Source organism: Oculina patagonica, chromosome 12 (genome assembly GCF_052425735.1).
Source record: "Oculina patagonica isolate OP01 chromosome 12, crgOcupat, whole genome shotgun sequence".
Taxonomy (NCBI): Eukaryota; Metazoa; Cnidaria; class Anthozoa; order Scleractinia; family Oculinidae; genus Oculina; species Oculina patagonica.
In genome coordinates this window covers 13294109-13318381 of record NC_135769.1, presented here as the reverse complement: position 1 = coordinate 13318381, position 24273 = coordinate 13294109, and the positions used below count along the sequence as shown (strand labels likewise).

Here is a 24273-nt window from a genome sequence, read left to right as displayed (position 1 = left end):
CTAAAAAAACGCGTTTTTTGAGGAAAATTTGGGGGGCAAAGGGTTAAGGGATGGGTACTAGTAAAAGATACGACAGGGAATATTCTTGCATATTATCATAAGACCCGTACGGACCCGCGCGCAATTTCCTTGGAAAACCATATGAAAAAAAGTCCCGTATGAGGGCCGTACGCCTCGCTCTAGCAGGGCCGGAAAAAGCCGTACGGCCCTACTAGAAAAGCGTACGGCCCCGCTACTGCCACGAGATGCCGGAATTAGAACCAGTTGATTCCACAGCTTTGAATTCAGATGAACGGTAGTTAAGATTTTTCTAAAAAGCAAAGAATGTCCAACATGTTAATTAAAACTTTACTATCTAGAAAGGATGTTGTCGAAACCTTCTCTCGCTTAAATGTTCATCAGCCGCCTGAACAGACCCGAGACTACCTTGGAGTTCTTACCGACTTTTTTCAAACTACATGAAATTTCACGGCAGTGACGGGGAAAATTTTCTTGTGCATCCTTTGATCTTATTTGCTGTCTTATGTAAACTGTTCATAAAAGTGTCATCATTAGCAGGTTATTAGTCATGCTTCGTTGATCACAGTCAAGGACTGTAACACAACAAACATCAATGATTAACTGACAGCGCGAAACGAAACATCAGAAGAAATAAGAAAACGAGAAACAAATAGTGTAAAACATTTTAATTACTTTATTATTGTACTGTATTTGTCGAGTGTAGGAGATAATGTTGGCTCGTTTTCCTTTATGGATATTCTGTTGGATTGGATTGTTCAGTGTCAGGTAGGCTCGAGTGATTTTGTTATGTTGTCAGGTGTTTTTAATTTCTCTTATTATTTCATTTAATTTTGAACTGTTAGTGACAGTGTCATGTTCCGGAAAGAAAAGGTAGGGTTGAAAGCTTGCAATTACAATTTCTGACTGACCGAAACCACCAGCGAAACCAGCCGAGGCAGTCAGGAGTTATCGTCATGTAAATGTATTGCTTCGTCGCTTTGCTAGAATGCTTTTTTTCTGCTGATTTGTCCTTACGCACAACATAACCGATTTCGATTGAATAGCAGTTTCATTTATATTAAATCGTTGATACAAACGCCAGAAACAAACTCAGCTTCCTGCAGTGTTCCTGGACGGTTTATACCGGCGAATCACCGGCGAACTTGATGCTTCGTAGCTATATCCGCTGACCAGTTTATAGATTTAGCTAGATTTTTAAATTCGAGGCAATATCTTTCATAGTCTTTCATATGACTTGTGGTTGCATCAGTAGTTTCCTTATAACATGTCTTATAGAATACACATTAAAAGTGCCATTTAACACTTCGTGGCATTCATTTATACCTTTTGATATGAGTATTTTATATAGAAAGGAACAGACAACCCACGAGGGTGTATTGACTGCATAAAACCGATACTTGAAGTATCATTAGTCGAACGGGAATCCAACCTATGACCTCTGCGATACCAGTGCAGCGCTCTAACCAACTGAGCTATCAAGCCAACTGGGAGCTGGGCACTTGTGAATAAGTGACCAGCTTACAGTTGGCTTGATAGCTCAGTTGGTTAAAGCGCTGCACTAGTATTGCAGAGGTCATAGGTTGGATTCCCGTAAAAAATTCAGGCTTGCTTTTCTCAACTGCTTAAGTTGCGCACATTACTGCGATGGTCTTTCATTTGCTTAAAATGTAAATTCCGCAGTACAAATATATGAATTTCATATATTCATTTCGAAACAGGGAATGTTTGTATTCTCACACAACGCCAAGTAACCATTAAATATCATTATGATTGGATTGAATTCAGGCTAATCCAGGATCACTGCGTCAACTTTGAATTCTGGTTTTCAAGTTGTCAGTAATTTGTTTGTATTTTTTCTCTTATTTAACGTTGTTAACTTTGGGCAATGTCAAACTTAAGTTTTAACAATTGAAAAAAAAAAAAAAAATGGCAGCGAGATCCGCTTTGAAACGACAGGAGGAAAATGGCCTTGGTTAGTTTGTTTATCGAGGAGGGACTTTCAGGGATCGAATCCGGGACGGCGCAAGCTGTTCTCACTTTTTACCTTTGGCGACTCAGGGTGACTTGCCCGCAAACTATAAATCAAAATATTTATTTAAATTCTTTTTAACTGGAAACTAGACTAAATAAGATATGGTGCAAATATTGTATTGCTGTTGGTGCATATTCAGTTTACGGAATAGCTTATTACAAAACAGCTCCTATACAGTGGCGGTGGGGCGGGGGCATTTATTTCCAGGGGGCGCACATTAATGAGGGAGGAAGATTGCGACCACTTGACGCGAATCTTACAAAAGGATTTTTGCTCTTTAGATGGAGTCTGACGACTGCCTTAAACATCACTCAATACAATGATACCGATACCTTGGTGAATCGACTTATAACTGGTAAGGAATGACTGTAGTTTTATCAAGCAAGGCGTATGTGTTGAAGAGAAATACAGTTCATTTTTTGCTAAACAAAGGCGACTTTTCTCAACAAATTAGGTTTTAGTCTTGCTTTTGCGTAATCAGTAAGTGCATTTGTTGATTTACTCATTAAACTTTATTTATTTTTTCTTAATTATTATTTAATTATTTTGTTATGAGAGGATCACAGCTTTTAAGATTCGTTTATGGTAGCTTACCTAGCTACCGTTTAGGAATGCAAATATCACTAAGATACAAAAACATAGATCGGTGTGAATGTAATAATAATAATAATAAATTTTGAAAATGCATAAGCTGACACAGCATAATACATACGCTGATTTTAACAAAGATTTTAATGCATAAGCTGAGTGAGATTGCACTTCACTTTTCAGAGTTATCAAATGCAAGAAAAGAAACGTATGAAGCAAAACTTGAACTAGAACACACGAAAGAAAAATTAAACAATCTTACTGCGAGAATGACAGCTCAACACGCTAGCGCTACGCCTGGTAAAGATAAAGCTAAAAACAAGTAAGATCACCTATAAGATCCCCCTTTAAAAATTAAAATATGATATTTGTGTACTTGAAATATTTCCTAGTCTTAGAACTATTTACAGATTATACATATAGCTATTTCAGTGCTTATAGAGCTAGTCCATCCCAGAATGAGCCAATCAGCGCTAGCAATAGCAGTAAAACTTTCAACCAGTGCACGAACTAATGATAAACCTAAGCACGCAATGAATACTTTCCAACGGTCAGTCGAAAACCTCGTTGTTCCGTCTTTTTTCATTCCCGTTCTAAAAGTTTTAACACATGTCACATGCATTAACTTCCACCACTGTTTCGTTTAATAATACGGGCAAACAGACGGATCATCCGTCCAGACCAACTACCGTATTTACTCGAATAAGCGCCGCGGCGCTTATTTAATTTTTCGCGCTTCAAGTGCGGCGCTTATTCGAGGGCGGCGCTTATTTGAGGGCGGCGCTTATTTAAAATTTGGACGCCATAAGGAATCTTATATTTTACAGTAATTGAAAATAGCGTCTTTTGATTGTCAGTATTCGTCTCTTGCTGAAGAGAGAAGCTGTCCTGGCAAAGTTCGCGACCTTCACATTATATACAGAACTACCAGAGAACTACATATTGTAAAAACGTTGGATAGAAAACTTATGGGCGAGCGGAAAAACAAACACATTAAACTGCAAAACATCGTTTTTGATGGAAAGAAATGTCCCAGTTTGTTTTAATTGATTTGTAGTGCTGTTTTTAGTTGAACGGAATCCCTCGAATAAGCGCCGCATCGGGGCTGCGGCGCTTATTCGGGGGCGGTGCTTATTAACTTTTTTGTCCCAATTGCGGCGCTTATTCGAGGGCGGCGCTTAATCGGGGGCGGCGCTTATTCGAGTAAATACGGTATCTTCATAATTCGTCTGCCAAGACCGGAATTATGAAGATAGTTGGTCTGGACGGATGATCCGTCTGTTCGCCCGTATTTATACACATACGAATTATCGGAAGAACTAAAAAATGCTCGCCTAATTAAAATGCAAGTTCGTCCAGACGGATCATCCGTCTCTAGTCTTATAAATCGGGCCAATGTTCATTACCTGAGATTAAATTGTACTCATGCTTTTTTATCTCAGATTTAGTGGCCACAAGCTTGTTCATCTTGATCTTGGTGGAGCGCCTCCAAAGATGACCTACTTACTACAGGTGATCTTTCACAACTTTAATTTACACTATTACTGACTAATGCATACACAACTCTAAGAAAGGGAAAAAGTTTGCCGCCTTGTACATGTAATTATGGGCGTCGGCGTTGACTTTGGGGGTCATTTAACATTAGTGCAAAATAACCATCGCCTGCCGTTATGAGCAGTAAGGACTGTACCAACAACAGACTATTCAAGATCACAAGGGCTCCATTTTTACTACCCAATCCAATTTAAGTCGCTAATTCCGTAGTTTATTCATTTCGGTATGCTAGTGTTAGATCGGGTTAGGTGACAGCCAGTCTAGCTAAATTGAAGTTGTTGTTTGATCACGGCGATTTGATATTGATAACCTTACTGACGTACCACACTACCCGCCTTCAAAACGGGGCAGTACACAAAATATTAAACCAAAACTGTCAATTTCATTTTAGTTAGCACGTAATATGCTGTTATATAACAATAACATGTAAGTAGGCAGTGTGGTCTAGAAGTTAGATCGCTGGACTTAAAATCCAGCATTCCAGGATTCAAGACTTTCCGCTGACCACGTTCTGGTCTTGTTCTCAGTATAGTTGTACTCTTTCGAGATATTATTTTACACGTGCAAAATGAATTTGCCCTGATTTATTGATAAAAAAGATTGAATATCAAGTAGGGAAATTTGCTTCTCTCGTTTTAGTTATTACCGTACTTTGTTCACTGGGGTGCGACAGGGCTCCTTATCGAGTACGCTGATACGTTCCCTTACTCTGGAGAGCTCCAAGTGATTCAAGGACCTGACGCATACAGGTGAAACATCGAAAACCATCGGAAAAAAATAAAAATATTAACAGTAATATTCTTGTAAACGTTAAACTTGAGCTATATAAGTCACTCTAGTAACGATACATATGGTTTTACCTACATTTAGCTCAGTAAGTTGCCTAGCTAGCAGTACCGGCGTTTTATTTTTAGCAGGGCGGGGTGTCAGTTTAACAATCAGATGATTCCAGCTTTTGTCAAATACAGAAAATTCTTGTTTCTAGCTAATAAAGTGGTAGTTTAACACGAGATTATCCAAGGGAAAGATATGTTACTAAGCGGACAGAGAAGGTTCACTGATCAATCACACTTGTTAACTAATTTACATTGCATCTTTTCGATTTTAGCGAAGAAGAAATTGCGTTTCTAGTTAAAGAAGCACAATATCACAACCTGACTGTCATTCCACTCGTGCAGACATTCGGCCATCTTGAGGTATCAAGACTTTTGCATGTTATTATTAAAAAGTAGTGTAGTAATTTGAAACAATTTTTCTATAAAGAAATAACCCTGCATCTTAAAATAAACTAGTAAAAACTTGCCGATTTTTGACCCAATGCATATTTCCACACAAACCATAGCAGCTGCGACAAGGCGCTTGTTCGGTATACACACAGCGAATTTGGAAGAGTGGGAATGTGAACTAATTTTCCAATTCGATATGGCGAAAATACGTGACCCCCTCTCATTGGTTAATGTACATTTAGTCGCAGCGACTTGTCGCAGAAGTGTGCACACGCTGCGACAACGCTGCTTTCGCTCATTTTGTCGCTGCGATCAGTCACACGAATTTAAACTGGTTTAAATTCCGCTGCGACTGACAAAAGATTGTCGCAAAAATGCACCGTGACATACGAGGGAACATGTTGCAGCAACTGTCCCCGCGACATGTTGCAGCGACTTGTCTCCTAGTGTGTCCCGACATTTTTAAATGAAACGTCTGTAGCAAGCAGGCGAGTGTAATTATAAAGACCGGTACGTGAGGCTTGCACGTGACAATCCAAACTTTTTGCGCCTCGCACCTCTCGCAAGGAGTAATTTAAGAGAATTAGAACGACTGTTTCGCAGTCTTAGCAGCCTGTTATATCTATGGATTTTTGGAAAATAATCAATTTAATTATCTTACAATGACCCTTTTCCCCCATTAGTTTGTCCTGAAGCACAATAAGTTTGCACATCTTCGCGAAACAGCAAAATACACCAACTCCATTTGTCCAAAAGATCCAGGTAGGAGGAGACACCGTACTTCTCTAACATGGTCCTTGCTGGATACTAGTCTTACGATGCCGAGTCAAATAAGCATTTTATGTTATAAATTTCCGCAAAGTTCTATTTCTACTTTGTTTTATAATGTATAAAAGACTCTGCTTTATAACAGGTTATTAATCTCACTTTGGTGCTGTATCAGATATAGTACCAGGGAAAATCGTATTTGAAAGATTTTACAAAACAAAACAACATAATACAAAACAAAGCCAAACCATAACACCGCATTAACATTGGGTTGGGCTTGTTCCATATCTTTTACTAGATCGCAAGTCAAGCCAATTTCACCAGCCTTTTAACTGGCTCTGTTTTAGAATTAATAACCTGATGTCGGGGAGAGTTCAAGGAATGATGAAAGATTGAATATTTTCCCCTACCTATGATTCTTTTCACAGGGTCTGCGGCATTAGTTAAAGAAATGATCAATCAAGTGGCCCAGCTGCATCCGGGGAGCAAGTGGTTTCATGTCGGAGCTGATGAGGTGGGCAACAACACAGAAGACAATTGAAAGCTAAACGATTATAAATTAGTCGAAGCGATTCAAAAGAGTAACAAAGTATTTCTCGATCCCACAATATGGCTTGTTCATATTTTTTGCAGGTGTGGAATTTGAAGACTTGCCCAACATGCACAGACGATCAACGAAACAAAAGCATGATATTCCTGGAACATATGATTCCTGTTCTTCACCATGTCCGGAGTAAGAACGTCACACCCATTATGTGGGATGACATGATGAGGGACTGGACTGTAGACTTCCTCAAAGGTTAGCTATCTTATTGTCAGAGTTGAGCGAAAAATTCACTTGTGCTTGGGAATGAACATCATCATCAACCCAATAACTTCTCGCTTGACTCAGTTCAGATCAGTGACTTCCGTACAGTGACTTCACTCACTCAGACGATCCCACCAACGTTTGGTTTTGTGTTGTTTAGTTTCAACCGAACTCTACTGACGCATTTCATCTACGCACTTTTTGGTGTCTTTGCATGCAGGTTATATTGGTTCAGTGCAGGTTCGGCTCGTTGACCGTTGTATTTTACCACAAAAAAACCGAAGTTTGCAGGCTTTTTGCATGGTTACGTTGTTTTATTCTAAACTGATAAGCTCTCTGGGCGAATGGAAGTTGAATGCAGTTAATATGCGATTTACCACTTGTGTGGAATTCTTTTTTTTTTATTTGTTCATAAACATAATAACACTTTTAACAAAAAATTAGTGTAGACGAAAGAAAGCTACGCAAAATATTACTTTCATTAAAATACCTCAAACAAAAAAAAACTACTGATAAAAATAAATAAATGAAAAGAAAGAAAAAGGCGACTCTTCTGCCTAAAACGTTTTTGGTTTTTGGTTTTCGTTTTCCATTTGTTCTGTTGTTCAGCTCTTGTATGGAATTCTTGTACATGTGTCAAGCGCTCAGGAAATAATGGACGAAATCACTCCAATAAAAATAACTAAGCAACTGTTTAACACGCTATTTGTGTTTTCTCCAGAGGTTGGAAAGTTAGCGGAGCCCATGATTTGGTATTACAGGACCGACCTCAGAAGACATTTTCCTAAGGGTAAACTAGCGATACAAAAATCTTTTAATAAAGTAAAATCAGTAACCTTTCAGTAGAGTTATCTCAAGGCTGAAGAAGAAGCTATGGCACAAACGAGTGAAAGGGAACTAAATTCAGAGAAATTGACCACATTAATCGCAATAATCGGTTTAACTTAAACTTACTAGTTTGTATGCCACAATATTAATATTGAATGAAAATAAAAATCATAAAAACTCATTCTCTACAGAAATGTATCAAAGATACTTTGAAGCGTTCCCTAAGATTTGGACTGCTAGTGCGTTCAAAGGTATGTTTCTTTTATCGGCATTTATATAAAAAAATCGAAACTCAGAGCAAAGGAAAGGCTCAGTAACAGGCTTACGCCTATTTAGGACGATACCGCCGTGAAATAATCAACTGGGTTGGTTTTTATTTTGTTTGTAATGATAAGACGTCAGGTTATTATCTGGCCTTAACAAACTTTATTTTGGCCATATTTCCGATGAGCAAACACTATTTAACAGTACTACTTTACTGCTGCAAGAATTACTCCATCCTGGACCCTCCCTTCCGATACTCTAACGAAATTTATGCGATGGAAACTAATTAAAACAATAACAAAAAAGAGAGAAGCCAATGAAGGAAAACCACAAAAAATCAACTGCCCTTTTCTCAAAAACTCTACATGTATGACAAACCAGACAAACTGCAAGTGAAGAATACCACTTAGTGATTCAGTGCTCTCTGTTTTCTTGTTTAGGTGCCACTGGACCAAGTTCTGACTTCGTTACGATATCTAAACACGTGTCAAATAATCTACAATGGGTGGAGATTATGTCCAAGATTTCCAAGAGAAGTGAAGTACTAGGCATCGCACTAACGGGATGGAGCAGGTGAGTTGTTAACTGTCAAAACTGACCTGAACTCTCCACCGGTACACTGAAAGCTGCGACGTCCCAGCTCATAAAATCATGCCTTACTGATATGCTTTGCATGTTGGCTTTGAGTGTGTGAACGTGGTATCTTTAATAGCATGCGCTTGCTATGTTCTTATTATACACCTTTTTATGCACATGCGAAAAGATGGAAGTCTATACACAGAACATGTGTGGAGTTTAGTGCGTTAAATGGCACTGGACTAGTTGGGATTCTTTATTACTAATATCGCCTTCGGTCAGTTAACAGTTTCTCCAATTAGTATGATAGCAGTTTACACATGCACGCAGTGCGGACCTGCATGTTCTTTAAGATCATTTTTGACGAATAATTTTTTTCATTGTATTAAATTAAAATTGGTCGCCAAGATTGACTTTGTATCCTTAAATTATTTCTTCTATTTGATGCTTAAATATAACACTATAAGCATTTATTCCGTGTTCCAATTTTAGGTAATTCATAAAATGCATATTACGTAGTTTTTTGTTGTAGAGTGAACTTAAAAGACTTTTTGTCTGTTTTTGTTGATTGCTGCAGATACGATCACTACGGAACACTGTGCGAGTTGATCCCCTTTTTAAAAACATAAAGGCGTTCGCAACCTGTGTGAGTTATTACCAGCAGGAATTCCATCACTTGTATTCTGTTTAAAAACTATTGATGAAGGTCAGTTTGCACCCATATCTATACATCAACACTAGTACTACAGTAACATGCTCAAACTTTAACAACAATTAATTAATAAATAACATGTAAAACACGAACAGTGCTTAGAAGTTGAGCAAAGGCAGCTTATGTTTTACCGGTGAAACCAGTTCTTCACTAAAATATATTGTTTCGCAGCGTAGTTGAAATGCAATTATAGCCTAAAACACGACTTTTCAAACTCCTATTACTCGCTGATAAGTTTGGTTTGCTCAGGGTGATTGGGTGAATGTTTTCCAGACCTTGTAGTAGTTTAAGGTGCTCATCTGTTTGTTTGTGAAATGAATCTCAACTCATGTATTTTGTTTTTTTGCTTCTTGCTTTAAGGTGAAATGAACGAAGTCTTACGTCAGAATGTTTCTGAGGAACTTGGTTTCAGTAGTGCTATTGATGTAGAGGGAAATAAATACTTTAAGTAAGATAATGACACTGTAAAAGTTTTCAGTAACTCTTCACCCAGTTAGTCGGCAAAACAGAGTACAAACCACTGAGTACGAGAATCTTTATATGTTCTGCATGGAGAGTTAAGTCGATCTCAGTTCACTGTGCAGTTTATCTGAAAATAATAGCAGAAATACAGGTGAAATACAGCTTTGTGTTAATGACATACACTACTACAAGTTCCTAAATAGATAGTTCTTTTCATATACATAACGTAGTAAATTACCTTAGATTATATTGTATTATTAAACAATATTCTTAGGTACAAAAAGTGTCATCACATATTTATTTAACCCTTTCGTCACGGGAGAGCACATATGAGTTTATGACGTTTTCACACCAAAATGGTCATGCAAGGATCTACTCATTGAGAGCATAAAATGTGACTCCCCCCCCCATACATGATATGGTTCACCACCCCTTGAAGTTTTGAAACTTTTTCTAAAATAATTTCATGGTCTCTAATGCATTTGTTATGAACCTACTTGCAGCGAGCTGTAAAATAAGGTATAGTTTAGGGGGTATATTATTATGTATCAAGATTTCTACTTTTTTGAACTTTTTTGTTCTTACTTTTTAAACCATTATTTGTCAAACCAGCCACTTTTTCTGTAATTTTTGATGTGATTTGTGCAATACACAGGTCAAAAGATTCCAAATGGTATATCATACATGGGTATAGGGGGACTATTTATTAAATTGGCATAAATCCTCAGTAATTTAGTGCTGAAAAGGTTAAATATACCTTTCAGTGATGACGAAACATACGGGGATTTTCCAGGCCATGAAATCTACAAACTCACTTGTAAACTAAAGGACGCCCACCATGGACTGGGGCTAGTTCATAGCACGTGAGTACATTGTTTTCGTGGTCTTTGAAACGTTTCATTCAATCGGGGACCACACAATTTTTCCTTCACTGATACTGTTGCCCTAGGTATTTCTTGTTTTCTGTTTCACTTTGCTATTTCCGGTATTTTTTTAAAATCTACTATTACCTTTATCTTTACTACCTAGCTCTTCAATAAACCTAAATCTCTTTAGGTGGAAACGTTGGTCACTGGGTCCTACATCAGTCTTTAATCACGATATATTTGCTGTGTTAAATTTCATTCAATGATTGCAGATTGTAACCCTTCTGGTTCTTCTTGTTCTTTGAAGGGAAAAAGGCTGGATGCTAAAGAGACAACTGGAAGAAAAGGCTCTCAGTTATTTCCGCTTGCATTTTGCACGCATGAAAAGTATTCAGTAAGTTTATTGAATAAAGCGATACCATTAGGTGTAAGAGCTTATATTCATGGTAATCCGACAGCACTTTGAATGGTTTCTTTGTAGTAAACCTGTACTTATGTCTAAAAAGAGGAAAGGTTGATGTGTGATTATTTATTCACTTTATTTTATTTTATATCCATTCCTTTGATTAATCAGACTATGTGGTTATTTATTTTGTTTAGGTTTAGTTTAAATATTTATTCTCTATATTAATCAGACCAACTCTCATGGTGTAAAATTTAAAGATAATCGGCGTGGTAATAATTACCGGTTATACCGGTTATGCAGTGCACTTCATCAGGCCTATTACCATTACTTTGTACTTTCTTCTAACTTCTTTTTCCAACTGTGGATTTTAACATTTTCAAACCAAAGTTTCTAAATGAGAAGCTTACTCGTTGATTTTAAATATACGAAACAAGAGACATTTTGACACTTTTTATCTCTCTTTCAGGGCCGCTAAAGTATACACAAAATTAAGAGATGAGGCATCAGACCTGTTGACACAAATATACAGCAATAACACTGTTACTGAGTGGCTCAGGGACAAAATAGACGATAAAATAACCGACGCTGAACTTCAAAAAATCAAGATAGAAAATGTTGAAAGCAGTTTTGACACCAGATAACACAACTTGTTCTTAGTTATTCTTTTAATTGAGGATTTTTCTTGAACAAAACAAAAGAGATACTTTGTTTTTATTCGTTTTAGACCAGAGACGTTTTTACAAATGGCATGGAATAAATGAGCACTAAAAACATTAGTCAGGTGACTCTTTAATTGCGTTCGACGAAGGAGAACGAGCTAATTTTGTTTTTGCGTCCTGGTCTTTTGAGTTGGTTGCCTGTGTACTGTTATGCGGATGTCGGCCGCTGCGCGCGCAGTGTATGGACTCAGTTGGCCGCCCGTTTGCAGGGGCTCTCGGCCGGGACTGGTGCCACGATGACCTCGATTTTATGCAAAAGATGGCGTCCCAAACGAGAGAGGTGCAGTATTGCGTATATCATTATATCAGGACTAATAATCAATTATGATATATCACGTTTTTCTATATGTTTCTTCTAGGTAGTGCTATTACCGGTATTGAATTTGGTGATTAGGGTTGATTTTTGATTTCCAATGGGGTTTTCTCTGTTATAATGTTGTTCAGAAGGAACTTTTCTCTTCCCAGTGTGAGTGATAAATCATGTATTTTAGATTATTAATAATTTATTTTCCTCCCAGTGTTGGTGATAAATCATGATTTTATTAAGTAGTATTTCTTCTACTCTCAGTGATATAGTGAGAAAACATGATATTATCAGAATATTTAATTAAGTAGTATTTCTTCTCCTCCCAGTGATATAGTGATAAATCATGATATTATCAGAATATTTAATTAAGTGGTTTTTCTTCTCCTCCCAGTGATAGAGTGATAAATCATGTTATTATATGACTAGCTCCGTGAGCGGTCAAGATGAAACGAATCGCGTGCTCTGATTGGCTACCCGAGCGGTCAAGATGGAGCCATCTTGACCGCTCGGGATCGCCCCCTGTGTTCCCGCAAGCGAAAATCTCTTCAGTTCCGTCGACGCTACTACAAAAAGCTTTTCCGTCGTAAACTTGAGCTGTGAAATTTTCGTAAAAAAATTTTCTCCTGTTTCTAGCGAAAGAGAGTCCGATAACAAAAAATAAGTCTTGAAGCGAACGAGAACAAACTAATTAAACAACAAATGTTAACGAGTTTCGTGAATTTTATTTGCCACAACAACCAGCTATAAATACAAAAATTAAAACGCAAAGCGACTTGAAGACATGTTATCGGTTTTGTTCGGCGGAAAAGGGAGAGAAGTCAGTGACATACCTGAAGAATAAAGAATTCGGCAAACTTGTCGTTTGTGTAAATCTTGATGGAGAAAGCGGACGGCACGGCGAACCAGGAAAACATCTCTTCACCGAAGCTTCTAACGCTCACGTCGAATAAGGTTGGGTCGAACATTTAAATCAATGATATAGGAAAGTTCAAGCTTTTCCCGTGAATTTATAAGCCCAAACGTTTTCAACAATCACAATTTCAATATTCAGCTCGTGTCACCGTGACGGCAGGTTTGCACCACTAAAGCGCCAGAAGCGAGCAAATACTCTGCAAACGTCCCATAATCAAAGGCTGGCGGCCAGATGGAATGGACATTCTTGTTTAAGGCTTCAAACTCAATGTTGATTCGCAATTTTAGCCATTTCAATATCCTTTTGAGGGTTAAAACAGGTTAAAAAGAGGTGAATTTCGCTGTTGTCGCGTCGCTTTACTTCGTCTCGATTCATTCAAGAATTTGACAGTCACTCGTTAAACTTTTAAACCAATGAAATGATTTTAGCGTGCGCCACTGATGTGCATGCAACTGGCTTCCTTTTCAGTGCTCGAAAAAAGTCAAATAATAAATCCTTTATTGACCAAGCTTGTTCGGTCAAGATATATGGGTTATTGGCCAAGCGTGAGGTCAAGATGGCAGGATATTGGCCTCGTTCTTTTTTTGCGTGTTTATGTTAAAGCGACTTGAAGACATGTTATCGGTTTTGTTCGGCGGAAAAGGGAGAGAAGTCAGTGACATACCTGAAGAATAAAGAATTCGGCAAACTTGTCGTTTGTGTAAATCTTGATGGAGAACACGCAAATGCATGCAGTGATGCAGTGGTTGAAGTGTTAGCTCGATACGGTTGAATGATGACGTCTGACCTGGGCTTGTAGTTTCGAATAATTCATGTTGTCGGCAAAACTTGGCTTACGGAGCGGGGGGATGGGGGAGGGGGTTAATAGGTTTGGGGATAGACGGATTTCGCCTTAGAAAGCGTCTGGCCGATTGTGGATTTTTGTGATACATTGAGCGGATTCGCGGATATCAAAAATAGAATCCTCATGTCCTCATTCCTCATGTCGGAATATCATAACACCAGCATACAAACCAAAACACTATACAGGGTTTTCCGTTACTCGTGTGGCCCTCTGCATTTCAATGTTTGACTGTTTTGATTTTTCTATGTAAGGAGTGTTTTCGATGTTCTACTACACAAGGTTATGGGAGGTGCGGCCTAATAGTTAACGCGTTGGACTCCAGATCTAGAGCGGTCCGGGTTCGAGCCTGTCCGGGGTAATTGTGTTTTGTTCGTGAGTAAGACACTTTAACTCTCATTGTGCCTCTCCACCCCTATGTATAAATTGGTACCAGCGAATTAATGCTGGGGGTAACCCTGCGATGGACTAACATCCCATCCAGGGGGAGTAGAAATACTCCTAGTCACTTCATGCAACAGAAACCGGGATAAGCTCCGACCTGTATACTTATGGGCTACAAGGCCCGACACGGAATTTTTTACTACTCAACGTTAAAACAAAAACGGAATGCTTTGTAAGCTGTTTTGTAAAATAGCTTTTCGAATTCATTACTGATGTACATGTTTGTCGTCATTCTCGACCCCAGAGCACTGGTTTGTCGTTCGAAAATGAAAGCGCGCGCATTCACACAGTTCATTCTAATGTCGACGTCAAGTTGATTATATTTGTGATGTAATAAACTCACGTACTGTATTTCTTTACAAAGTTGTTGTCAGCTGTAAAGAAGCTCGAAGATGGGAAACTGTTTTTCAGGTTGTACGGAAATGGACGATAGCGCATCCTCGTCAGGACGAGAGAAGAATGCCAAAGGAAAACGAAGATTCAAACTAACAAGAAGAAACAACACCAAAGCTTCTCCAAAAAACTCTCCAACATCAACACCGAGAGATGACCTCTCCATCACTTCAGTAGAGTCATCCAACGATGCCGGTACTGTTGGTACAAAGAGCGAGTGCTTGAGTGAAGGACGTCAATCAATTGAGGATTTAGCAGTCATTGGCCGGGCCATTCCGATTGTAGAAAAACCAGAAAGTCCTGGGATCGAGCCCGGCGCGTCAAATGCGAAGATTATCGTTGTGCAGCCATCCATGACGAGCGAGAATTCTTCAAAAGAAACTTTTCCTTGAGAAGGCATAAAAAGGCCTATTACTGGTAGCGAATCAAACACGTCGTTGTCGCCTTTCTCTCCGCTTGAAGAACCCAAATGCGACGCCGATCTCGAGGAGCTCAGTCTTGACGAAGAATCAAGTTCCACACTCGCACCGCAACGCGTATCTGAGGAGCCTGAGCGGAGCAGCCACTTGCAACTTCTTGAGTTTCTTAAGATACGTCTTAATATGGCCGTTAATAACATGGAAATCAACAGGCTGCTTACCAGCGTGGATCGCGCTTTAGACAGAACAGCACGAACTCGCGAGCTAGGATTCCGACGCATGCGTGCCGCTGAGGAGGCACGGCGAGCTTCACTGGACTTCCAGGAAGAGACTGGTACCGCATATAGTCATGAAGAGGAGACTGGGGATGAGGACGACGAGGAAAGTGACGAAGGGGGTGGTACTCCTCCTCCACCCATCCCTAGGGTCTGTTGGCAGTGAGAGGGTCTTGAAGAGGGAGAGGGGCAAAAATAAAATCCCATTTCCAAGCCCAAATCTGCCCAAATTTCTCCCAAATCTCATTTCCCTGCCCACATTTCTCCCAAATCCCATTTCCCTGCCCACATTTCTCCCAAATCCCATTTCCCGGCCAGCCCACATTTCTCCCAAATCCCATTTCCCTGCCCAATTTTGCCCAAATCCCATCTTTAGGTCTATTGTTTTGCCGAATTTCCAAGTCCTATTCCCTGTTCTATTTTGATTTTTTTGCGATTCCCAGTCCCAGTGACCCAAAGCCCTTTTTTCCAGAGAAAATTTGTCCAAATCCCATTTCCCACTTTACCCTTTGTGACCCCTCCAATAAGCCAACAGATCCTTCAGATGGGTAGCTGAAGCTATGCGACTTACCGGTAATGACGTGCTCACTGCTGTCCTGTGGGTGCCTGATCAGTTTATGTCGGCAAGACTTTGAAATCACGGTGCATTTATTTTTGGGATGCACTTGACAATTTAAAAAAGGTCGCCTTTTTATTTTTTCTGTTTCCACTGTAAAGACTAAACAACTGCCCAACACACCGACACCTATACCCGACACATTGTGCTTGTTGGGCTTGGAGATTAACAGACTGGAGTTTTGCATCGGACGCCAGCTTGGGTTGTGAATTAGCATAAATCATTTTACGGTAGTAAACTAAGATCAACAAACGACACGCAACATGAAGCCAAAGATTGACCGTGTAAGGATGACACGTTCTCTCGGCTCGACCGTCAGTTAGAAAAGGGTTCCCTCTTAACTATGGATCGATTTATGGGTTTTAGGACTTGTTTCGTACTGTGAGCTCGCCTGAAACATCAAATCTTGCTACCAAGCTATTAAAAGGTAAATTCAACGTAAATGAACTATTAAATTAGTAAAAGTTAATTTTCTTCAAAAATGTATATCAAATAAATGATTCACGAATGGCCTAAACGTATGCGTGATTTGAGATTTGAAGGAAAACGTTCTTGTGATTCGTAATTGGCACCCCCTCCCTTCTACCATCCTGTGTTTTCATGCAGCAAGACTCAGTAATGAAAAAAAACTACCCATTCAGCAGTTAAACTCCAGCTTATTTGGGACTTCAGCTATGAAATTGGTACGACTTTCTAGTGCTGCATGGTCGCTTGCAGGGTCCTTGCCCTGTGCCGTTGGCCGTTTGATACAGTGTAACGTTGACTTAACGAACCTCTATATAACGAAGTCCTTGGTATAACGAACGATATTCTTCAGCCCGGCCAAAATTACAGTTAAATGTATGGAACAGAACTTCGATATAACAGGGTCGTCACAAGCAACAGGCACTCAAGGCACTTGCCTCGTCTAAATATTTACCCAAAATTAAAAACAAAATATGGTTTATTGGGAACTAATAATCCCCAGTTGGACAAGATTGATTTTTCTCAAGAAATACCTCATGAAAAATGTATCTGAAAGAGATTCGTAGCTTCTATATCAGAATCCACTAGCAAGATCTTGCCTCTTGCCTCGTCTATGGCAAAGGTCTGGTTATGGCCCTGATACCCTGTTCAAACTGACAAAACTGACTGATTTATACCACGGAACAAGATCACGATACTTTTTTCTTTGGCTTTTATTGCAGAGGATTAAATAATACCAGAAACCCATAGGTTTCTGATAATACAGAGGATTGTACACTTGTTTTTCTAAGCTTTTTGATGCTGAACTACTTTAAAACTAATGACCGGCATGACTCAGAACTTGTTTACTGGTCGGTTGCATATAATGACACCTCTTCAACGAAGATCCTTGACATTGTGGCAAATCCGGTATTTGCATTTCCCAGCGCCCTACCAGTACCGACACACGGCCCAACCCGTATTTCCACTCTAACGTTTCCCTCGTGGATGTTACGGCAGAAACCTTCAATATGGCCGTGGACATGACTATTGAGGTTTCCTGCATAAGCCTGGTACAATGCACCCTCGATAGGACCGGGGGTGCTGCACTCCACACCGTTAAATGTGAAATACCAGCGATTGCAACAGTCATGACATCCAGAAATCCTGATATTCCCAGAGTAGTAAACATGAAGGGGCGTGTCTCTGTTGTGCTTCTGGAAATCACATGCCTGTTAACACAAAATGGTTTCGCTTTAAATGATAGGAATGAAATGATCTTCGCAGTGAGTAAAATTTTAATCAATTCTCTTTTAGCTTGAAAAATATCTTAGTTGCAACTGAAAGCCATCATCATATATATGATGATGATGATGATGATGATGATGATGATGATGATGATGATGATACATATTTTTTATTATGTTAATTTCTTTTTTGGGTCCGTTTGCACAATTTTTCCCTGATAAAACTAGCATTTTTTTGTTCCTGTCCTCCAACAAAAATAAAGGGGTCCAGTGATGAGCCCCACTAAACATGCCAAATGGGTATTTATTTAAATCTTTTATCCCCCGGGACTTTCATTCAGTAAACGTACGGCATTTTAAGAGTTTAAAATCTTATTCGGGTGTAGAGTGTACCTCTCTTAAAGAAATGGAGAAAAGACGTTCAAAAATCAATCGATATATTTAGAAATATTTTTAAATCCTACGAAAGCTTAATCACGCCAAAATGTGTAAACATTGTTTTGACCCTGTTTTCAACACACTGGTCGTTACCAGGGAGACGTGTGTTTGGTCACCGCTTGTGAAAACAAGTTTTTTCTTTCTTTTCATCTAAGACGTGTGTTGACAGTTTTTTGTTTGCACATTCTAGTGGCGATATTTTAAAACGGCATGGAAATCAAATAGAAAACGTGTGTTATTTGCTACATTGCGTCGTGAAAATGACTCACCCATATGACGCCTTCGTCTTTGTGATCTTCATGCTTCCAAGTGCACTCTTTCCAGGAATTGCCGCTTGTATAGGCGCGGGCGCACAGCAAATGTAGAGCCAACAAACTCAGGGCGATGCGCAGAATCTGAGCCATTGCTTCAAAGGCTACGAACAATAAAATAGCACAACAGCTTTGTGTAATAGTTAATTGAATAATGGGAGCAGTTTCAATGGGCTTTTCAGTCCTTATATAAATTGTTATGATTTTAATAAAAAATATAGAAAAAAAAAAGACAAAAAAAAAAAAAAAAAAAAAAAAAAAAAAAAAAAAAAAAAAAAAAAAAAAAAAAGAAAGAATAGATTTTTGAAAAAAAGAAGGCGTAAAAGTTTTAAAAGTTAATCTCGTTTTTTTTGTAACTTATAATTATAACGCCTGGAAGACATTTTTGTTTGTAATGAAGCTTTAATTAATTTGGTTTTGCCATTTAGATCCATAGAAGTAATTTCTTCGCTAACATTAAGTTGATAGAGAACATTTGACAAAACGTAATCAAATAAACTAAACGCAGCCGTGACAAAGTCCCTCCAAGTAATCTTGATTCAATATTACAGTCGTAAGTACAGCATGCCCGCTAAAAATTGCTTGAAAACAATATAAGAATTCCATCTAGTTAATCAGACGTGACCATTTTACCATACATAAAAATGCGTAGACTAGACTGGCAAACAAATTTTAAAGAATAAAAATAAATAACTTTCATAGGCCAGCATGTTGAATCGAAAATGGGAATACCTTTTCGTAGGATTATGATATCTACAATTTTCAAAAAAATTCAAACTTAAACTTCATCAAAGAGAATTTCTTTTAAAGATGCAATGAAACTATGGAAGACCCCAGGTTTTACCTGAAACAAAAATAAGAACGTTTTGGAAACTAGATCTTGGACTGAAATTAAATCTAATAGGACTATCCCAGAGCCCATCTGGCTAAGTTTTTAAAAAAGAAAGAAACAAGTAAACTGGAAACGATTGACACCTTTGGCGCTAAAAAAAAATGTTTCTGTCATTTTATACCTTTGTACCTTTGCTGCACTGAAAATGTATGGTCCGCAAATCTGTAAAGAACGTTTCTGGAGCAAGATGGCGAGCAACTGATCTCAAGTGACTGCGTTCCGAACCTTTTCCACATTTAATAACTTTGCATGTGGCGAACATCCTAAGAGGTATAATAAACACGGGATGGTTCATAATAATTACTCCTAAGATGGCTAATCAAAACGTCAACTCAATAGAATGACAGGTAGATGATCATGTGACTAAGACAAATATCAATATCATTTAGTGTTCGTGTGAGATATCAACTGTTTTCCAATAAACATCAAGTTTCACATATCACCAACCTTATTCATGCCAATTCCAAATATTTCACTGGTGCTTTCTTTTAACCTGTTCCTCGTCGCCCGGCGCAGTGTAGTGGGTGTTCTATAAATAGCTATGTTCTCTGGGCCCTACTCGATCAGCTTTCAAAAAATATCAATATAAAATATCAAACGCTATAGTTACTATTTTTTACTATAGTAACGAAAGAAATGCATCTGTTTTAAAACATAAAACAACAAATACTTCGTAATTAAAACTTAAAGGGGGTAAAGTGGACAGAGATCCATAATTACCAAAAATAGTACGTCCGAGTTGAATCGCCTCAAGCCAAAGAGAGCAAAAGTGCTTCTCTTCGCCTTATAGACTTGAGAGCTGTTGGTTAATATCCAATTCACAAGGATAAAGATCGTTACAAGCTGGGACAGATATTTTGCAAATTATAATAAGGGGCATAAAAACCATATTATTCAGTTAACGAAAATATCCTTTATTAGTATATACCACACAAGTGAATAGTACTTTTTGCGCGTGCTGATTGGTTAACTCTGAGGTGATTAGCAAAGTACTATTCACCTCCGAGCAGCTAAAGAGAAACAAACTGCCTTCACGCGTCGCTTTGTTTACCGAAATTGATGTTTTAGTACACTAGTTATTCAACTTCTGTCGGTGAATGTAGTGGATATTTACCCCCACTTCGGTGAATAATTCTTAAGTATTTTATAGGATAACCCGGCGGTCTATATCACGTACCTAAAAAAAAAAAAAAAAAACAAAACCAACAAAAAACATCGTCATTGATACCCGGGCGTACAATTATCAAAACAGTGGAGTAAAAATATTTAAGGGCATCATAACTGACGTAGTGCAAATTTCTGCTTAAATGAAATATATCCAACTATTGTAAATATTAATTTTTTTAATTTTCCTGCCCGAGCCGAACCACGAAAAAAATAAAACTGGGAGACTCAAGCCCACTTGAATTGCGACTAATAAATATTCTCTATATCCTTCTTTCCTTAAATCGAACACATGCGAATACCGTATCCCAAGAAAAGAAATTACAGTCGAACCCCAAAAAGTCCCCCTCCCCGAATTAGGGTCGCCCTCAAGTTAGCCTGTTAGGCTCTCGATTTGTGGGGAAGAGCGAAAAAAGCGGGTTTCCCCACAAACCGAGAGCCTGGAATAGGCTACCCTCAAGTAGGCGCCGTGTACGTACAGGACAACAAAAATACTTAAAGTGCCGGCTTTAGTGCCGGCCACACAGCGGTCAAACGCAAAAATTGACGTCACATCCGGTCTTTGCCGCCTCGATCTTTCGACTTGAAAGTGGGCAAACTTATGTAAGAAATTCTTAAAGAAATAGTACGGTGAAAGAACAGTTCAAGCTGGGACACTCAGTGAAGATGAATTAGCAAATTTCCAATCCATAAGCGGCGTATAAACCTTAACTTTCCAGGGACGGCGTTAACTTTTGGATTTAAAGCGAAAGTTTTCGGAAAATTTAAGACCCCATTTAAGACTTTGTATGGAAAATTTTGGCGGGAATTACACAGGAACTGCGCACGCGCGCTGCGTTTGACCGCTGTGTGAGTGCCGGCTATGAATAACAGCGCACTAAAGCTCTATAGGACAGCGGTTATTTGATGAGGCTTTGCGGCACCCTGATGCAACAACAACAACAACAACAACAACTTACATACAAATACAAACAAACGAAACTTATTAAAAAAAAAAAAAAAAAAAACAAAAACAAAAAAAACAGAAGTATGACGAATGCAGTCACTTCAATCCGATCGGGAAGAAGACCGTGACACTGACATTTTAAAGAAAAACTATAGCTGTTGTTATTTTTTTTGTTTTCATTGTTTTTAGAAAAAAATAGTTATATTTTATTCAGAAATGTTTTTTAAGGAGTTTTTAAATGTGAGGGGAAAAGTACCAGTTTACAGTAATCGGCCAGTTTCGTCAATTTCGGATATATCTCGAAAACTCCCAGAAAATCGCATTGTTAAACAATATAAAATAAAAAATCCTTCATTCATGTTTTCTCTTAATGAAATTCTTCGGCTTTATTGTGATATGAGTCGGGAAGGAATGCAATATAAATCCATCTGTAAACTACAATGCACAGAAATACACAAACTATTGGAAGTACATAAACTATGCGAAGAACACAGACTAAGCGAAGTACACAAACTATAAAACAACATTACTAAAAACTTCACAAATTACCGTATTTCTCGAATCGCCGCCCCCGTAGCGCCCCCTCGATAGCGCCGCCCTCGAGCGCCGCGCGGCGCCGCCCCCACGCCCGTCCCGCGGCCTTTGTCCGTCCTTCACCTTCCTCCCCTGCGTCTCCCAACGGTTGCGTCGCGCCCCTGTCTTCCACCATTCTCTCGTCTCGGCCGCGCTTCCGGCACCGCCACTTCCCTCTTCGCAGGCTCGCCAGATGCTTTTCCTCAATCCGGCGGGCTGCCCGCCCTCAATGGCCGCCCCGAATGCGCCGCACTTGAGGCGCGAAAAATGCGCCGCGGCGCAAGGTAAATACGGTACGTGAATTACACAAGGGCGTTACACAAGCCACAGAACAACTGAATGCACGGCAACAACACTTCAGTACTGCAACCTACAGTCAGTTTGGACACCAAATACAAAATACATACCAGTTGCGACCACTAAGCAAGCTGGAGGGAAATTAATCGTTGTTGTTTTCCCCATTATTTTCAGTCCAACTTCACTATCATACCCACAACACACTGTCTGGCGATGCCTGCACGTTTCTTCCAACGTTTCCTAGGGGGATCAAGAGTTTTGCTTTCTTTTACTTTATCAAAGCAGGCAGTAAACATATATTTTTTTTTGACGTTGCTTATTCAGGCAAACACACTTAGCCATGAAAAACATCAATGAATTTTATTCAGTTTAATTTCTTGTGAGCCGAGTCAATCCTTGGCATGTAGTAGCATTCTCTTATCGTTTTCTTCGTCACATGTAGTAGAATTCTCTTATCGTTTGTTATATAACATAGAGTTCTGTTATTGTTTGCCGGCTCTGCTGGACGTCCCAAGACGTATCTTAATACCGTTTAAAAGAAACAACCAGCAATGTCAAGAATGTAATCCCACCATTTGTTTATTTTGTGACATGTGTTTATTGCTATAACAAACCTTGTTCTTCATGTTCAACAAACATGTACCCCTGGCCATAACAGTACTAAAATAAGTATTTCATAAATTTGTGTGGCCGTTTTGTAACGTGAAGCGGGAAGGCACTTCACACAAAATATTTATAGGCACTAACATCTCAAAACACAAGCTGCTTGCTTGTACCTTAGCTAGGTATGTCTGGTGTTACTGACCAAACAAATTTCTTATTTATGCAAACTTTGCTGTACATGTTTTTGTAAAAGCCATGTTTTCCCAAGACGTATGCCTAGCTTCCAGAAAGTACCGTCACAAGCAATTACAAAGTGTTAACCTTCTTTTTTAATCGGTAAATGGTAAAAACAAAAGTCACTTCATCTTAATTACATATTTAAACAAAAGGATTTCTATCATTTCTAAATTAAAAAACACCAAAACAATACTTCAATCTAATAACTGGCGCTCGAAATTCGTGGCTTTCTGCTGTTTATAAAACTGGATAAAAATAGCATGTAGCACAGATCTCGCGTGCAGTTTGCCTGCTGCATTTGGGGAGTTGATATAAGGTGGACTACTTACGTATTACCCGGATCATTAATTTTATTGTTTACTAGTAGCTTTCCAGAGGTGTTGAATCATTTGTCATGATTTAATTAACTTTACTGTCTATCAATTGGTTTCGATTTAATTACTGACGAGACTGCCAAAACATTATTACAAACATCAGTACTAGTTGATAGGGCTTACTGTGTATGATCAATACAGCACAAACTCTAGTAAGGCTGATTTACACCTAGTAACCGACACTTTGGTCTACGCCCAGCTGTGAATTACCTGGAAGTCGGTACACGATGGAGTCAGCAAGTCCTGGTAAGAAAATTAAACACTTTTATGCGTTTTCAACCAAGAGGCTTATGATCCCTTTACAGTACTGTACGTCAACAGGGTTATTTTTTAACATCAGTATCCAAACTGTTCTTGCATGCCGGGACGGATTTCTGATTACATCTAAAGGATTTTTTGTTGACATTTTCCGGTCAACTGATTGCAAACCGTATAAGACCTTTAGAGCGGTGCATTCACATAAGTGGGTATACGTAGCACCAAATTAAGAGATGCAACTATTGTTTGTTTGATTTTCTTGACCGGCTTAATCATGGACGAACTGAAGATTATCTTATTGCTGTTAGATTCTTTGACATTCTTGATACTTAAATTCAGTTGTCCCGTTTTCCGAATCAGCAATCATTTGCTGGTAAGGACTGATACACAAGTTAGCCGGTTTTTCTGGTAGAAATCTCTTTGTGCAGTGTAAACGCTGCTCGGTCCTACT

At 38.8% G+C, this 24273-nt stretch overlaps 3 protein-coding genes across 7 annotated transcripts in view; 2 read left to right on the top strand and 1 right to left on the bottom strand.

The window, feature by feature from the left end:
* The first annotated feature begins 245 nt into the window (after nucleotides 1-245).
* On the top strand, nucleotides 246-11784 carry LOC144633425 (hexosaminidase D-like). The gene is made up of 18 exons (XM_078492301.1): nucleotides 246-295; nucleotides 2143-2408; nucleotides 2825-2963; nucleotides 4084-4153; nucleotides 4835-4944; nucleotides 5304-5391; nucleotides 6105-6183; nucleotides 6618-6703; nucleotides 6823-6988; nucleotides 7719-7787; nucleotides 8017-8076; nucleotides 8530-8662; nucleotides 9243-9260; nucleotides 9307-9371; nucleotides 9738-9825; nucleotides 10604-10702; nucleotides 11013-11099; nucleotides 11578-11784. Exons 1-18 carry the CDS (start codon nucleotides 246-248, stop codon nucleotides 11750-11752), a joined length of 1848 nt encoding a protein of 615 aa, XP_078348427.1. The 3' UTR covers nucleotides 11753-11784.
* A 5401-nt stretch (nucleotides 11785-17185) lies between these two features.
* On the bottom strand, nucleotides 17186-23783 carry LOC144632056 (collagen triple helix repeat-containing protein 1-like). Of its 4 annotated transcripts, none has more exons than XM_078490662.1 (4): nucleotides 23688-23783; nucleotides 19500-19633; nucleotides 18437-18582; nucleotides 17186-17714 (listed from the first exon to the last, which is right to left on the bottom strand). In XM_078490662.1, exons 2-4 carry the CDS (start codon nucleotides 19630-19632, stop codon nucleotides 17349-17351), a joined length of 645 nt encoding a protein of 214 aa, XP_078346788.1. In that variant the 5' UTR covers nucleotide 19633; nucleotides 23688-23783; the 3' UTR covers nucleotides 17186-17348. The 4 variants fall into 4 exon arrangements, with proteins under 4 accessions (XP_078346788.1, XP_078346789.1, XP_078346787.1 ...); XM_078490663.1 differs by lacking the exon at nucleotides 23688-23783 and adding an exon at nucleotides 19818-19909; XM_078490661.1 differs by lacking the exon at nucleotides 23688-23783 and having other exon boundaries at nucleotides 19500-19713.
* The window catches only part of LOC144632054 (putative cysteine desulfurase), a 44834-nt gene continuing 38192 nt past the window's right edge, over nucleotides 17632-24273 (top strand). The window contains exon 1 of one of the 2 annotated variants that reach the window (XM_078490660.1): nucleotides 17632-17768. Coding sequence is in view for 1 of the 2 variants with exons in the window: in XM_078490659.1 (XP_078346785.1) it covers nucleotides 23792-23810 (19 nt within the window). In the remaining variant the exon portion in view is untranslated. Of the gene's footprint in view, nucleotides 17769-23499; nucleotides 23811-24273 lie in introns of those variants that run through there. The other variant, XM_078490659.1, reaches the window with a different exon arrangement.

Excerpts from the sequence above, each read along its gene's own strand:
- LOC144632056 (XM_078490661.1), bottom strand. The coding sequence starts at position 19,665 with ATGAACCATCCCGTGTTTATTATACCTCTTAGGATGTTCGCCACATGC. Across the intron at positions 18,583-19,499 it reads ACATTTTCAGTGCAGCAAAG|CCTTTGAAGCAATGGCTCAG; the intron begins GTACAAAGGTAT and ends TATTGTTCGTAG. Across the intron at positions 17,715-18,436 it reads AAGACGAAGGCGTCATATGG|GCATGTGATTTCCAGAAGCA; the intron begins GTGAGTCATTTT and ends TTGTGTTAACAG.
- LOC144633425 (XM_078492301.1), top strand. The coding sequence starts at position 246 with ATGCCGGAATTAGAACCAGTTGATTCCACAGCTTTGAATTCAGATGAA. Across the intron at positions 8,077-8,529 it reads GACTGCTAGTGCGTTCAAAG|GTGCCACTGGACCAAGTTCT; the intron begins GTATGTTTCTTT and ends TTTCTTGTTTAG. Across the intron at positions 11,100-11,577 it reads GCACGCATGAAAAGTATTCA|GGCCGCTAAAGTATACACAA; the intron begins GTAAGTTTATTG and ends TCTCTCTTTCAG.